Consider the following 13,099-nt stretch of genomic DNA (forward strand, 5'->3'; position numbering starts at 1 on the left):
CTTTATCAGGTATTTGTCACAGTGATAGGAAGCTATGGAACACAAGAAGATAGCATTTTCATGGATCTATAATGCTAGCACTTTTGTACAAACTGAAATATCAACTGATAATCTTTGGGAGTAAAATATTGATTGATAATCTTGGTTTTCATACTTTTTTTTTTCTCATGGAGAACCCAAAATAGAGAAGAAAATGGTTTCTGGGAAGAGAGGGAGCAGGGGATGACCATATAATCATTGGCTGTGAGTTGAGTTCAGTTCTTCTGTTCAGGAGACACTTGACTTTGGTCCTGTTACTCAGGTTTTCCATGACATAGATTTCTGACCACTACCACTTTGTCCTCACTTCATAAGAATTGTAGTTATTTTACTGGTAAATCAGGGCGACGCATGTATCTTCTTGGTATACTGGTACAAAGGTACCTTCAAAAGAGATGTGTGGTGAGAATTCTGAGATCAAACAATTATAGAAATACACATTTAACTCACAAAGTAGCATACTCAGGTTTTGGTACACCACTGGTTACTTTCTTAGTGAATAGAAGAAGAAATTGTTGTTCACTAATTCCTCGATAATAAAAACCATTTAAAGAACACCCACAAAACCTCGGTTATAAGTAAACAGTACTCTTTAAAATTATTACTATCCTTGAAAAAAGCTGCTTTTTATATGTGAAAGATCACATCAAAAATTGGCTTCTATTGTAAAAAAAAAAAAGATAATTCAGAATAAGTAACTTATTTATATAATAATAATCAATAACCTACACAACCCCATAACCTGAAGTTATGACATCCTTTATTATTTAGTTACTGTACGGTCTCCTCGGAACTTCAACAAAGCATTGTAAGAGAGCAACTAAAGACCCACACACAATCTTTTTATTCACATTACTTGACAACTTGGAAAGAGAGAGGGCTCGTCCAACTTCCATGCACTAAACTAGGAAATCACCCTTTTAGTAAAATCTTAATAAATTTGTCCCACGAAAATAAGTGAATCACTGCAAACACACACTTGCAACTAATCCTGCATGGATAAAGATCGAATCAAAAAATCTTGAGAAGAGAGAGATAAATTCAATAAGCAAGTCAGTATTTCTTGGATGGTGAGAGGAAACAATATTCTAACAAGTCTCTTATTCATTTTTTTGGGGGGGGTCCAGTCATGGGGCCTGAACTCTGGGCCTGAGCACTGTCCCTCAGCTCTTTAGCTCAAGGCTAGTGCTCTACCACTTGAGCCACAGTGCCACTTCTGGCTTTTTTCTTTTTGCTTATGTGGTGCTGAGGAATCGAACCCACGGCCTCATGCATGCAAGGCAAGCACTCTACCACTGAGCCACCTTCCCAGCCCTCTGATTCATGTTTTTGCAAGTAGATCCAACCATCCTTTCAGATCATCTCATTTCCAACATAAGAGCTAACAGGGGCAGAAACAGAAAGGACTCAACTTCCTCGTTTTTCAACTAAACTTGTTTTTCTGGGTTCCACCTTGGAGCCCAACCGTGTGACCTGACCAGGCCAGTTCGGAACAAACTGCTCTGTGTTCACTGTTGGCACAACAAGGAGAGTGCTGCAGGGGATGAGTGGAATCCTTCACTTCCCAGACTGCAGAGGAACGACGGACGGACTCGGCATGACCACCATGGCCAGCCAGTGTCAAGGGATCCAACGGCTCCTTCAAGCAGACAAAAGGGCCAAGGACAAGCTAGAGGACGCCAAGAAGAGTAAGTGCCCCCCGTGGGGTTGTGACAAAGGGGACAGGGGAGCGAGATGCGCAAGACCACCAAGGTCCTCCAGGTCCCACAAACCCGAGGTTCGACTCTGGTGTTAACCACACTCCCTGTGAGGGCTGGGGCCGGTCTTCACCCTCCCGTGAGCTGCGGAGAGGATGGACTGTCCTGAGCTGTCAGAGAGGCCAAGGGCTAAGTGGTCAGATCATGGCCTTAAAGCTTTAGGAGACAGGAGCTGCCTTCATGCGGACACACCTGTGCTCTGCATCCAGTGAGAGAGTTAAGCAATGGGTCAACTCCGTAATGAATGCAAAATCCAGATGATCTTTGTCTCTGACTAAGCTGTCTTGGGTTGACAACCCAAGACATCAATCACTGTTGAAAAGTACAGCTTGTATCATTTGTATAGAAAATGTTTATTTGTCAGTAATTTAAGGTGTGTATGTGTGTGTCCTTTTTTTCATAGTATACTATATCTTGGTTCGGGAATATTCAAACAGAAAGTTCACCCACCAATCACAAATAGCCCACGTTTTTAGAATATTTTAGAAAATACTTTGCCTTTCCACAACTATCCCCTACACACAGCTTGACAGAAAAATCTCAGTGTCTTAAAGCACAGACTTTAGGACAATATTTACTGAATGCAAATTGCGGCTCCTAGTTACCAGTAGGGAGAAGTTTAGACAACTATGTTACAACACTCATTCTATTTCAGCATTCTGCGATGACACAGAATTACTAGATCCTTGATTGGTTGTAGCTGCCTTCATACTCAGAAGTTCTTCTCATTCATTCAGAACTTACATGGTACCTACTAATTGAGGCATGTTGGTGTTCACCATGAGTAGACCTAAGCCCTTCCTGAGTCATCTATTAAAAAAGAAATTCTTATATCAGAGGAATAAGTGAATCATCTTTATGTATCTATAAAAAGATTACTTTTTGCCAGCCACTGCTGGCTTATGCCTGTGATCCTAACAGATCTCAAGAGGCTGAGCTATGAGGACCACAGTTCAAAGCACAAATGCTCAAGTTCAAGCTCCAGGACTGTCACAGAAAAAAAGTTTCAGTTTACACTTAAAGATTCATTTTAAAGTCATACATTTGATATATATTATAGATAGATATAGATATATCTCACATATATGTATATATATATGTGTGTATATATATATATATATATATATATATATATATATATCAAGGCAGAATACGGATTGATAAGAACACAGTATAGAAGAACTATATCACTTTCATTTTTTTGTCAGTTGAACTCTGGGCCTGGGCACTGTCCGTAAGCTCTTTAGCTCAAGGCTAGTGCTCTATCACTTGAGCCACAGCACCACTCCCAGTTTTCTGGGGATTTATTGGAGGTAAGAGGCTTATAGCTGTTCCTGTCTGGGCTGGCTTTGAACCACAATCCTCAGATCTCAGCTTCCTGAGTAGCTAGGATTACAGGCGTGAGTCATGGCACCCGGCTTCACTTTCTTTCTTAACTCCATTTATATCAAAGTCAGAATCTCAGATGTCTGCTTCAGTAGGCCTGGAGAGTGCATGGTTAATTTTTATTTTGGCTTTTTTGTTGTTGTTTACTAAGCAGAAGGAAAAGTGGCTAGAGAGAATCGTAGTGATTCACCTTGGTAACTGTTGTAGAAGAATTTCAGAACATGGTAGCAGGATTTGCATGCTAGGTTACAAAACTATTGACACCGTCCCCGAAAGAGCATTGCTTGCCATCCCAGCAGAGCTGGTACCCAATCCAGAAGAGACGTCCTAAGGGCTGGAAACAGGAGACTGAGGACCTGAGGTATGTGGAATTCTCCCAACAGTTAAAAGCCAGGGAAAGGGCTTCCATGGACCCCTGCTCTGTTCTCGGGCCTCCTGTGACTGAGACATGGAAGGTGGGCAGGGCAGCACACAGACAGTCAGGGCATGAAGCAGCAGAATAAGAAAACACATTGGTGTGATTTTTCATGTCCTTTTCCTCTATTTGTATTTTCCTTTTAAAAATGGTAACAGATTTGTCTAGATGTTGGTTTAAATACTAGCAAATACCACCAGTAGACAAGAATATTATGTCAATACTACTGACACAAAGAACTGAAGCCCAGTAGACTTATAAATACCCAGTGAGACTGTGGACTATAAAGAAAGAGGAAGTAGTTACAGTCTACATAACCTATAAGACAGGGGCATTAAATCCTAATATAACAACTCTTATTAGTTCATTAAAAGTCATATCTTCATGAAACCGAACGTCCGCTTACAGGGAGAATTTATTAAGTCAAGATGCTTATAACTCTGAGTATGTGTAGATTTAGAAATAAAGATGTGTGATTTTCTGACTCAAAAATTATTGATGGTTGGTATCTATACACTAGCACAAATTCCACTGTTGATTTGCATGACATATTAGCTATCTATTAGCTGACATATTAGCTATCTATTAGCTGACATATTAGCTATCTAGAGAGTAGGGATGTTTTCTAGTGTTTCTGTTTTGCTAATACTAGGACTTGAACTAAGCTCTGAGCACTGTCCCTTAACTTTTTCATAAAGGCTGGCATTCTACCATTGAGGCACAGCTCTACTTCCAGCTCTTTTTTGGTGGTTTATTAAAGATAAACCAAACTGGCTTTGAAAGGCAATTCTCAGATCTCAGCCTCCAGAGTAGGCAGGATTATAGGCATGAGCCACCAGTGCTCAGCTTCATAGTCCATTTTACTGCATGATTTAAGATCATCATGAGATGAGCATGTTTCCAAAACCACAGGTCAGGACATTTGCCTGGCAAGCCTGGCTGTCATTGAGGGAATTCTGTAACTATCCATTCAGTTGTTGTATAAAACACTTGGACTCTTGTTTTATACAAAGTATAAACAAAGATATGAAGCCCTTTTGGAGGACAGCAATTATGGGTTTGGTTTTATTTGGGGGGGGTTGGTGGTTATAGGATAGGATGCTTATAGGTAGGATTTCAAGGTTGTCCATCTGTCTACAGAGAGAGAGGAGCAAGCTAGAGGTTAAAATGAGTAGATCTGACACATGTTTTTGCTTTACCTCTGACCCAACAGTAAGCTTTAGGCTTCGTTTCTTCCCCTGGAAGCAATCCGATGCAGCCTACGCAGGCTCTCACGCAGCGGCAGCCACGGAGTCTGTCCAGAAAATTGCTAGACCAGCAGCGCTTTCCCTGTGGCTTGCCTGGTTAATTGAATGAGAACCAGCAGGTGACTGGTGCCAGGCACAGGGACTCACAGACACATTCAGAGCCTGTCACTGTGTGATGGAGCTAATAGACAGCCTCGGGGATTCTGCTCAGGGGTAGGGGACACGGGCTTTTTTTCCTTTTATTGGTGGTTTTATGTGGTAAAGATTCCTGACTTTGAAACTAGTATTTTTTTTTAACATACCATGCAATTAAGAAGGAGTATAATGATGTTTTGTGTGATTTACTTTATAGAATAATCATGTATAGTGCAACTCATTATGACTAGGAAAGTGGAAATTCTTAACATTTTATAATTATGTCTTGTTGTTAATGATTAGCCCTGGTTTGAGAGTGGGCCAGGCGCCAGTGGCTCACGTCTGTTAATCCTAGCTACTCAGGAGGCTGAGATCTGAGGATCCCAGTTCAAAGCCAGCCTAGGCAAGCAAAGTCTATGAGACTCTTCTCTCCAATTAACCAGCAAAATGTGAGAAGTATGGTCCAAGTGGTACAGTGTCAGCCTTGAGTGAAAAACCCAGCAAGAGGGGCAGGCCCTGAGTTGAAGACAGTGGGACTGGGAATGGCAGAGGACATTTCATCTCTGTGTTCTAGCCAAAGAGAAGCTCTGCCAATACAATGTGTCTGAGGCCAGCGTAGCCAGGGCTGCAGAGAATGAAGGAATCCAAGTTTACACAACAGTAGTAAGCATTAGCTAGAGGGGAAAAAGATAAAGATTGCTTTCATGTCCGACTCAGCCTCAAGCAGGAGGAAGACATTGGCTTCCAGCCCACCTTAGATTTCAGAATGGAGGCAGCCCGTCATCTATTCTGAAGAAGTACCCAGCTTAAGGGTGACAGGCATGAAGAAACAGGCTTCATTTGGGAACTCAGTGTCTTTTTTTCTAAATACATATTTGATGACTATTCAAGCAACCAATTCCACACAGGAATAGAAATTCAGAAAGAATCCACACTCAGACACTACAAAGATACATCAATATATAGATAGATGACAGATAAAAGTTAATATTACATCATATCAATCTATAGACAAATGATTGATAAAAAGTTTATATTGATTGTTCTTAATGCTGCTTAATGGGGACCACTTACCTAATTCAAATTCCACTTAATGTAACAATTAGTTAAAAAGTATAAGCAAACACTTGACACCTTATCAGAGAAAATAAACAAATAAGACATCAATTATTACATATTTATAGATAACATATATTATGTTTATGTTCATGCTGAAATTGAAGGTCATTAGATTAAGAGAAAGAAGAATTAGGATGCAGTTCAGAGTTTCTTTCAAGTTTTAATTATTACAAAGCATTGGAACCTATCTTCCAGGATGCAAAAGTTAAGTGGAGGCATAGAAACAATTAATATTAATCTACAACCTCTCAGATTTATTCTGGTTATCAAAAAACAAGTCATGAACAAAGAATTGTGTGGTTTTTTTTTTTCAAATTTTCTTTTACCTTGTTGTCCGCTGGCTTAAGCCTTACACCTCTGCTCTTAATAAAAGAACTTAAACTAAATCACCTAACCATTAAAACCAGTTGGTTTTACAGCCACTTTCAAGTCCCCCCTTAGAGAAAGGCAAGTACAAAAAAAAAAAAGACCTCTACTTTGTCTACTTCGTCGTGTTATAAAGCTTAATCAGATACCCTAGAGTAACAAATGGTAAGAAAAAAATCCCAATAAAATGTTTTTTAAAATTGTAAGTCATTTTGATAGAGTCTGAGCTGTGTGTCTGTAGCAATTCTGGAGATGTGCCAGTGTTAAATGGAACCCAGTTGGTGTGGATTGAAAGGCTCCTGGCACCAGATCAGGATAGAAAATCTGACCACATAATGTCTTTCTTTTGGGTAAGTGACAGCTAAAATCTGTCCCCTGGTTGTTGCTGCTGTGAAGAAATGCATGGGCATCTCATCTAAATATACAAAGTGTGGAAGAAAGTTGTCATCTACATGTTCTGAAGAACCCAGTAGGGAAAAAAAAGGAAGAACATTTTCAATACTGGTATTTTGTTTTAATGAAGTTTGACATTCTGGGAAAAAATTCTCAAAAAATGGAAAACTCACCTGTGTTTTTTTTTTGAAAAAAGGCCAAGTCTGCAATTCCATGTATTATTAATGAAAAAATATTACTCTTTCTCTGTCATTGTTAATTTTCAGGAAAAGTGAAAAGATTGAAGCAAGCTAAGGAAGAGGCAATGGCAGAAACTGACCAGTATAAAATGCAGAGAGATGAGCAATTTCGATTGAAACAGTCTAAGGTAGGCAAGAAGGCCAATGTTATTTGTTATGCAGCATAAACTGTACCATATGCATACATATAGTATAGGACTAGCAAAAAAAAGGTCAACCAAGAGTTGGTGTCTAATATATAATAATATTTACTTTTAAAAATCCTATACTCTGATACAGAAGTTGTAAGAATCAGTTAAACAACCATTCCTGACACTGACTGGTGACTGAGAGTAAGCAAACTTTCAAAGAATTATTTGTTTATTAATGTTTACTGGTAGAAGCAGTAAACCATGCTCAAGCTAAGATAGAGAATGCACTTGGTAGGCCAAGTTTCTGGATGTAGAAACACAAATCTCAAGACAGAGATTGTTGACAGCTAGTAAAAAAAATAAATAAAATGAAACCGATAGACCTTTTGGTATTTCCTTATGATTTCCTCTGCACTAGCTGCCTCCATTCAGTAAGTCTGGTTCAAATATAAAGAGGCACTTTTTTCCTGTGCCATCATTTCTTAAATATTTGTCATGTACAATAAAAAAATGCATGACATTTTCAGTGACAACACCCTCAGTCCCCTGTTTCAATGTGACTAAGAAGTAGAAATAATCAAAGTCTGTGTGTCATAACTAAAATCAATGCAATTTTACTCCATCACAAATATAAATAAAAGTGGCTCTATCCAGGAGCCTGACACTGAAATACAAATGACGGGAGTGTGAAAAAACTCTTTATTTTACAACTTGTGTGTTATTTTAATGGTAATACACAAGGTATTCAGGCAGATAGGTTCACGTAAGTTGGACCAAAATGTAGAAAATACTTTTCTAGGAGACTTTCTTTAAACAAATTAATAAAAAAAATAGTCTCCTTCAGATAAAGTGATCAGTTAATAAAATCAAATTCTTCTTATCCATGTCTGGAAAAAGAAGTGCTGAAATCCTAATGCACGCTCGTGTGCACGGCCTCTCTGGCTTCCTGCTGTGCTTCTCATCCTTTTCTCCTTTCCTTGTTTTCACACTACTTCTCTTCTTCCTTAGATGCAACACACCCATGCCACAGGCCCTTGGCTTGCTCGGCCTCTGCCAGCCTCTTCTCTTTTACACATTTGTATTCCCTTGCTCTGTATTCAATCCTCAGCTTCTCAAACTGCCTTTCATTTAAAAGCAGAGTAGTAAACCACTGTTTCTCTCCTATGCACTTTTTCCTATCTAACACATAATTACATTTTTCCCTTCTAGCTCTCTCCTTCCACATGATAAACAACCAAAATACCCAGAATCTTTAAGGGTTTTTTTTTTTTTTCCCCTCCATCATTTTCTTAAACTAACGCCTGCCCCATAGTAAGCATTAATGGTGATGGATAAACATTTGTATGGATAAACATTTATAAAAGATAAACATCTTTTATACCGCCTCCTGCCATCCACAGCCAGCACTGATGATCTCACGTGGATGTCTCTGATATAATAGCTATTTCTATTTTCAAGTCATAAAATAACTGACCATAATTTCTGTTGAGTTAAACCTCTTAAAATATTATTTGAGTTCAAACTCTTAAAATAATATTTCTCCAGAAGGATATTATCAGATGGAAATCTGGTTCAAGATGTATTCTGTTCTGGATAATAATTAAAAACCTTCATCCCTCTCATAATTCAATTCTCAGACAATTTTACAGCTAGTTGATCCAAAGCTCACATAGAAAAGTCATGGCGTTTATGCCTCTGCTACTTCAAGCATATTGTAAAACCATTAGACAGATTTTCTCTCCTTGGCATGACCGCCATATGTCAGGCATTTACACTGTGCCGTTTAGTCTTGTCATCATTAACCCAGAGCAATTAGGAGGCCTGTGAGGAGACCCAGGAAGCCAATTTTGTGTCTTTCTATGTTGTGGTTGCTTTGTAGCTTTTCTTAATATATGTTCAAGTTTCCTAACTTATCATCTGAAGCAAGTATCCCAATTAAGATTAGACATCAACTAATATTTCTTCTCAAAGTTGTATATATTCCTCAGATATCATCACTACCCAATATAGGATCATCTTCTTACTAGAAAGAAATCTGGCCTGCGGAAGGTTGTGCACAACTTTTGTGAATACAAGTCAAAGTCAGATGCACCGTGCATCCAGTGGAAAGAATTGATAATGGTTTCCCTGGACACAATGAAGACTCATTATATTTTTGCTACCGAATCTATATCATGTCTTTGAAGCAATCAAAATTTGAGAGTCCAAAACTGTTTGGCTTATAGGAGTGAGAGATGCAGCCCTGATCTTCCCTACATTGGAACACTGAAACAACTTCTAAGGAAAGTTATTGGATGACCCTGCAATCATGATTAGGCACTAGATTGTAGGGCTACAAGTCAGCCTCAACACTGAACTTCTGATCATTAACACAGAAGCCCTTAAATGACACCTTAGACAAAAATGTTTAAAGACATGTTCCAGAGTTATCAATTATCATATTATATAGATTCCCAAATGTTTGGTCAACAGGTTTCTCCTAATGTGAACAGTAGAATTCAGATACTGAGGTCTTCGAAATACCTAGAGATTTTGGTTCAGCAAATATCTACTGAGCCAAGGCCACAATTTCACCACAGTTTTGGACTCTTAGTATTTTACCATTTAAGACTCTCAATTTAGAGGAAATTGTTTTTTCAGCATGATAGAATCCTACTCAAGACACCAAAAAGATTTAGATTTGTGGCACACTGATGTTGTGCAGTTTCCTCCTAAACTAGTTAATAAGGGGAAATTGGTCCATAGATACCTGCTTCTTGGAGATCCACTTGACAAAATGCTATTTTGCAAAAGTTATTTGGTGTTTTAGTAGCTGCATCTTCTCAAAAATATTTTTTTTTTCTGCACTGAAGTGCTTCTGTTGCTTGGATGGCAAACAGAACAGGGCCTGCACCCACATCATCTCAGTGTGGACTTGCACTGGATGTCAGGCTTAGGGACCAGAGAGATCATCCGATTCTAGAAGCTCTAACGGTCTGACAGTCCTGACATAGAAGTCAATCATTAGTGGAGTTTGCTGGATTACCTCGGTGGCATATCTTGCCCAAACACAGAAGAAAGAAACAAATGAAACCTTTACGAATTCATGTTTAAGAAAGGCTGAGTTTACAGAGGAGATGAATTAGGAAGTGATGATTTTGAAGTGTTTCTCTGCAGAAGTCATTTAAGTTGTGAACATTCCTGGGGAGATTTACACTACATCGATCAATATATATTAAAATTCCCAAGATTGTAACCACTGTATAAGTGTGCGTATACATCACTTAAATAATTAGGCATGAAAATTACTCCAGACAGCACATTATGGCTGCCTCTTCCTGAAGAAGAAATGAGTTCATAATATAGACCAATAACTGAAAACCTGGTGACATGTCCTTAAACGCAGTAAATGTGGATTCAACAGTATCTTCTAACTTTATTTTCCAGACTTTTAATTCTAAAAGTAAATAATTTGAAAGATACAGAGAGAAAGCAGAAATTGTTTTAAACCCACGAAAAACATACTTTTAGAAAAATGGTAGGATGATTGCAAACTGGTAAGCGATCTACCTCACGAGATTCTCAGAAGGAGTGATAGCTTATAGGTCCCGTAAGAGTACACGCATGCACTTGGTGATCCTTTCTGCTCTCTGAAAGGACAACAGAGCTTTCCTTCTCGTTAAAAAAAATGCATAATATCTACACCACAGAACAATCTCCAATGGATAGATTATAAAACCACATGGTTTAACATGAGTACAGGACAATGCATTTCATTCTTGTTGTTTTTGCAGATAATGGGCCCTCAGGGTGACCTCGCCAGTGAAATAGGAGAGCAAACACAAGGGAAGATACAGGAACTGAACAGAAGCTACAACCAGTGTATGGAAAGTGTGATGACGCAGCTTCTCAGCGCGGTGTGCGACACGAAACCAGAAGTCCATGTGAACTACAGACTCACAGCCACCAGCTCAAGTCACACTACAGTGTGTGATCCGTGGTGTATGGGTACTTTCTGCTTATCAGAGCTCCATTCCTGTGTTAGAAACAACTGGAGATGTAATCTGGGATTACCCAGATAGCTGCAAACTTCCTTGTGATGTAATTCACACCAAGGAACTGAGATAATACATGAATACAATGATGGAATCTTTCATGGTAATAGTTACGACCTTGTCATTTAATCTGAAGCAAGTCAAGAATACAGCATAGCATTTTATCATACATTTAAAAACCATGCAGGACAGCCAGTTAAAGACGCTTTCTTTTTCAATTTCTTTTTATCTGTTTAGACTATGTGCTCGTAAGTGTGGTTGGTAAACTACAATTTCTGAAGGATTTAAGTATGTTTCCTGTATACATGTCAACTAAACAGGTTAATGATTTTATTTAATTCATAAATCAATGAAGACATCATAAGATATCACTGCTGTTTAAAAAAACAAACAAATTTAAAACTGCATAAAGAGGAGAGAGAAGAGACAGGGAAAAAGTGAGGAAAAGACAGGTAGTCATGATAGGTCATATAATCCTCTTAAAGGAAATGTATCTTACAATTATTCCATTTGCCTAACTCCAACCAACCGGATTATATTCTCTTAAGAGTGCATTGACAGCATAGATACTTCACTAAGTTTTGTGTTGATAAAGGAGTGAACTCCCAAGTACACCAAATTAGTACATCACTAGCTCGATCGATCTCACTGGGTTAACTGAAGTACTAAGAGGCCAGGTGCATGGACAGTTCAAAGTGCAGTGAGCCATGCATCAGCTGGTTCCATCCAGTGGTGGAGGAAGCATTTGTGTTTTCACCACAAACAAAAACCAGTCTAAGGACCTTACCTTGCTTTGCTCAGGGAAAGAATGACAGCGTGGGGCTTCAATCTGGAGATGTGACATCAATGTCGGCTCCATGGTCTTCTCTTTCACCTTCCCTTCCCCTTCATCTCCTTTCCTTCTCTTCCTTATCTCTTCTATTACCTTCCTTCTTTTCCCTCATCTTTCCCTCCCTTTCTTTGTTTCCCTTTCCTTCTCTTTCTTTCCCCTTCCCTTCCTTTTCTCCCTCCTCTCTCTTCCTTTCTCTTCTTTCTTTTCTTCTCTTCCTTCTGTGGCTCACTAAGTCTTGAGCACAAAAGCTGAAAGACAGCGCCCAGACGCGGAGTTCAAGCCCCAGGGCCAGTACAAACAATAAAACAAAACAAAAAATTTTAAAAAACCTTTGGTGTTTAAATAATAGAATAATAAATGAAGACAAATTTAATTTCAATCAAAACAAAAGTTTAAGATTTTCATAGATCAGAAGTAGCTATGGGGCTGGGAAGGTAGCTCAGTGGTAGAATGCTTGTCTTGCATGCATGAGGCCCTGGGTTCGATTGCTCAGAACCACATAAACAGAAAAAGCTGGAAGTGGCGCTGTGGCTCAAGGGTAGAGCACTAGCCTTGAACTGAAAAGCTTAGGGACAGCACCCAGGTTCAGAGTTCAGGCCCCATAACCAATAACAACAACAACAAAAATCCAATTTTATTCACATTATGTCAGTAGAAGCAAATTGGAATTCCACTTGCCTTCTTAACTTTGCAAAATTTTTGAACAAATAAATCAAGTTAATTTCTTTGTCTTATATGTTTGGTTTCTCCATTACAAGACAGATAGCTGGCTCCTCAGATAATGAACAAAAAGAAGCTGCTGGTGTACTGCCTCTCCATTTTAACTTACTCTTTTTCTTTGCTTTATTTTTGGTTTTGTTTTACTTTTAAGGAGAGTAGGTATTCTCCCTAAAATGAGAAATGAGGAGGAGCCCTGCTTGGACCCAGATTTAGAGAATTCTGTTGCTCCCTCCTGCAGAGCTGAGGTATCTAACACCATCAAGAAAACTGCCGGTTTGAAAAGTTA

The 13,099-nt window shown here is 38.8% G+C and overlaps 1 protein-coding gene across 1 annotated transcript; it reads left to right on the forward strand.

Annotated features, from left to right (window-relative positions):
- Positions 1–1,509: 1,509 nt before the first annotated feature.
- Positions 1,510–12,191, forward strand: Atp6v1g3 (ATPase H+ transporting V1 subunit G3). Its single transcript, XM_042701248.1, has 3 exons — positions 1,510–1,727; positions 7,124–7,224; positions 11,001–12,191. Exons 1-3 carry the CDS (start codon positions 1,583–1,585, stop codon positions 11,286–11,288), a joined length of 534 nt encoding a protein of 177 aa, XP_042557182.1. The 5' UTR covers positions 1,510–1,582; the 3' UTR covers positions 11,289–12,191.
- Positions 12,192–13,099: the final 908 nt, after the last annotated feature.

This window comes from Dipodomys spectabilis, unplaced genomic scaffold (genome assembly GCF_019054845.1).
Source record: "Dipodomys spectabilis isolate Male_0828 unplaced genomic scaffold, ASM1905484v1 ptg000288l, whole genome shotgun sequence".
NCBI lineage: Eukaryota > Metazoa > Chordata > Mammalia > Rodentia > Heteromyidae > Dipodomys > Dipodomys spectabilis.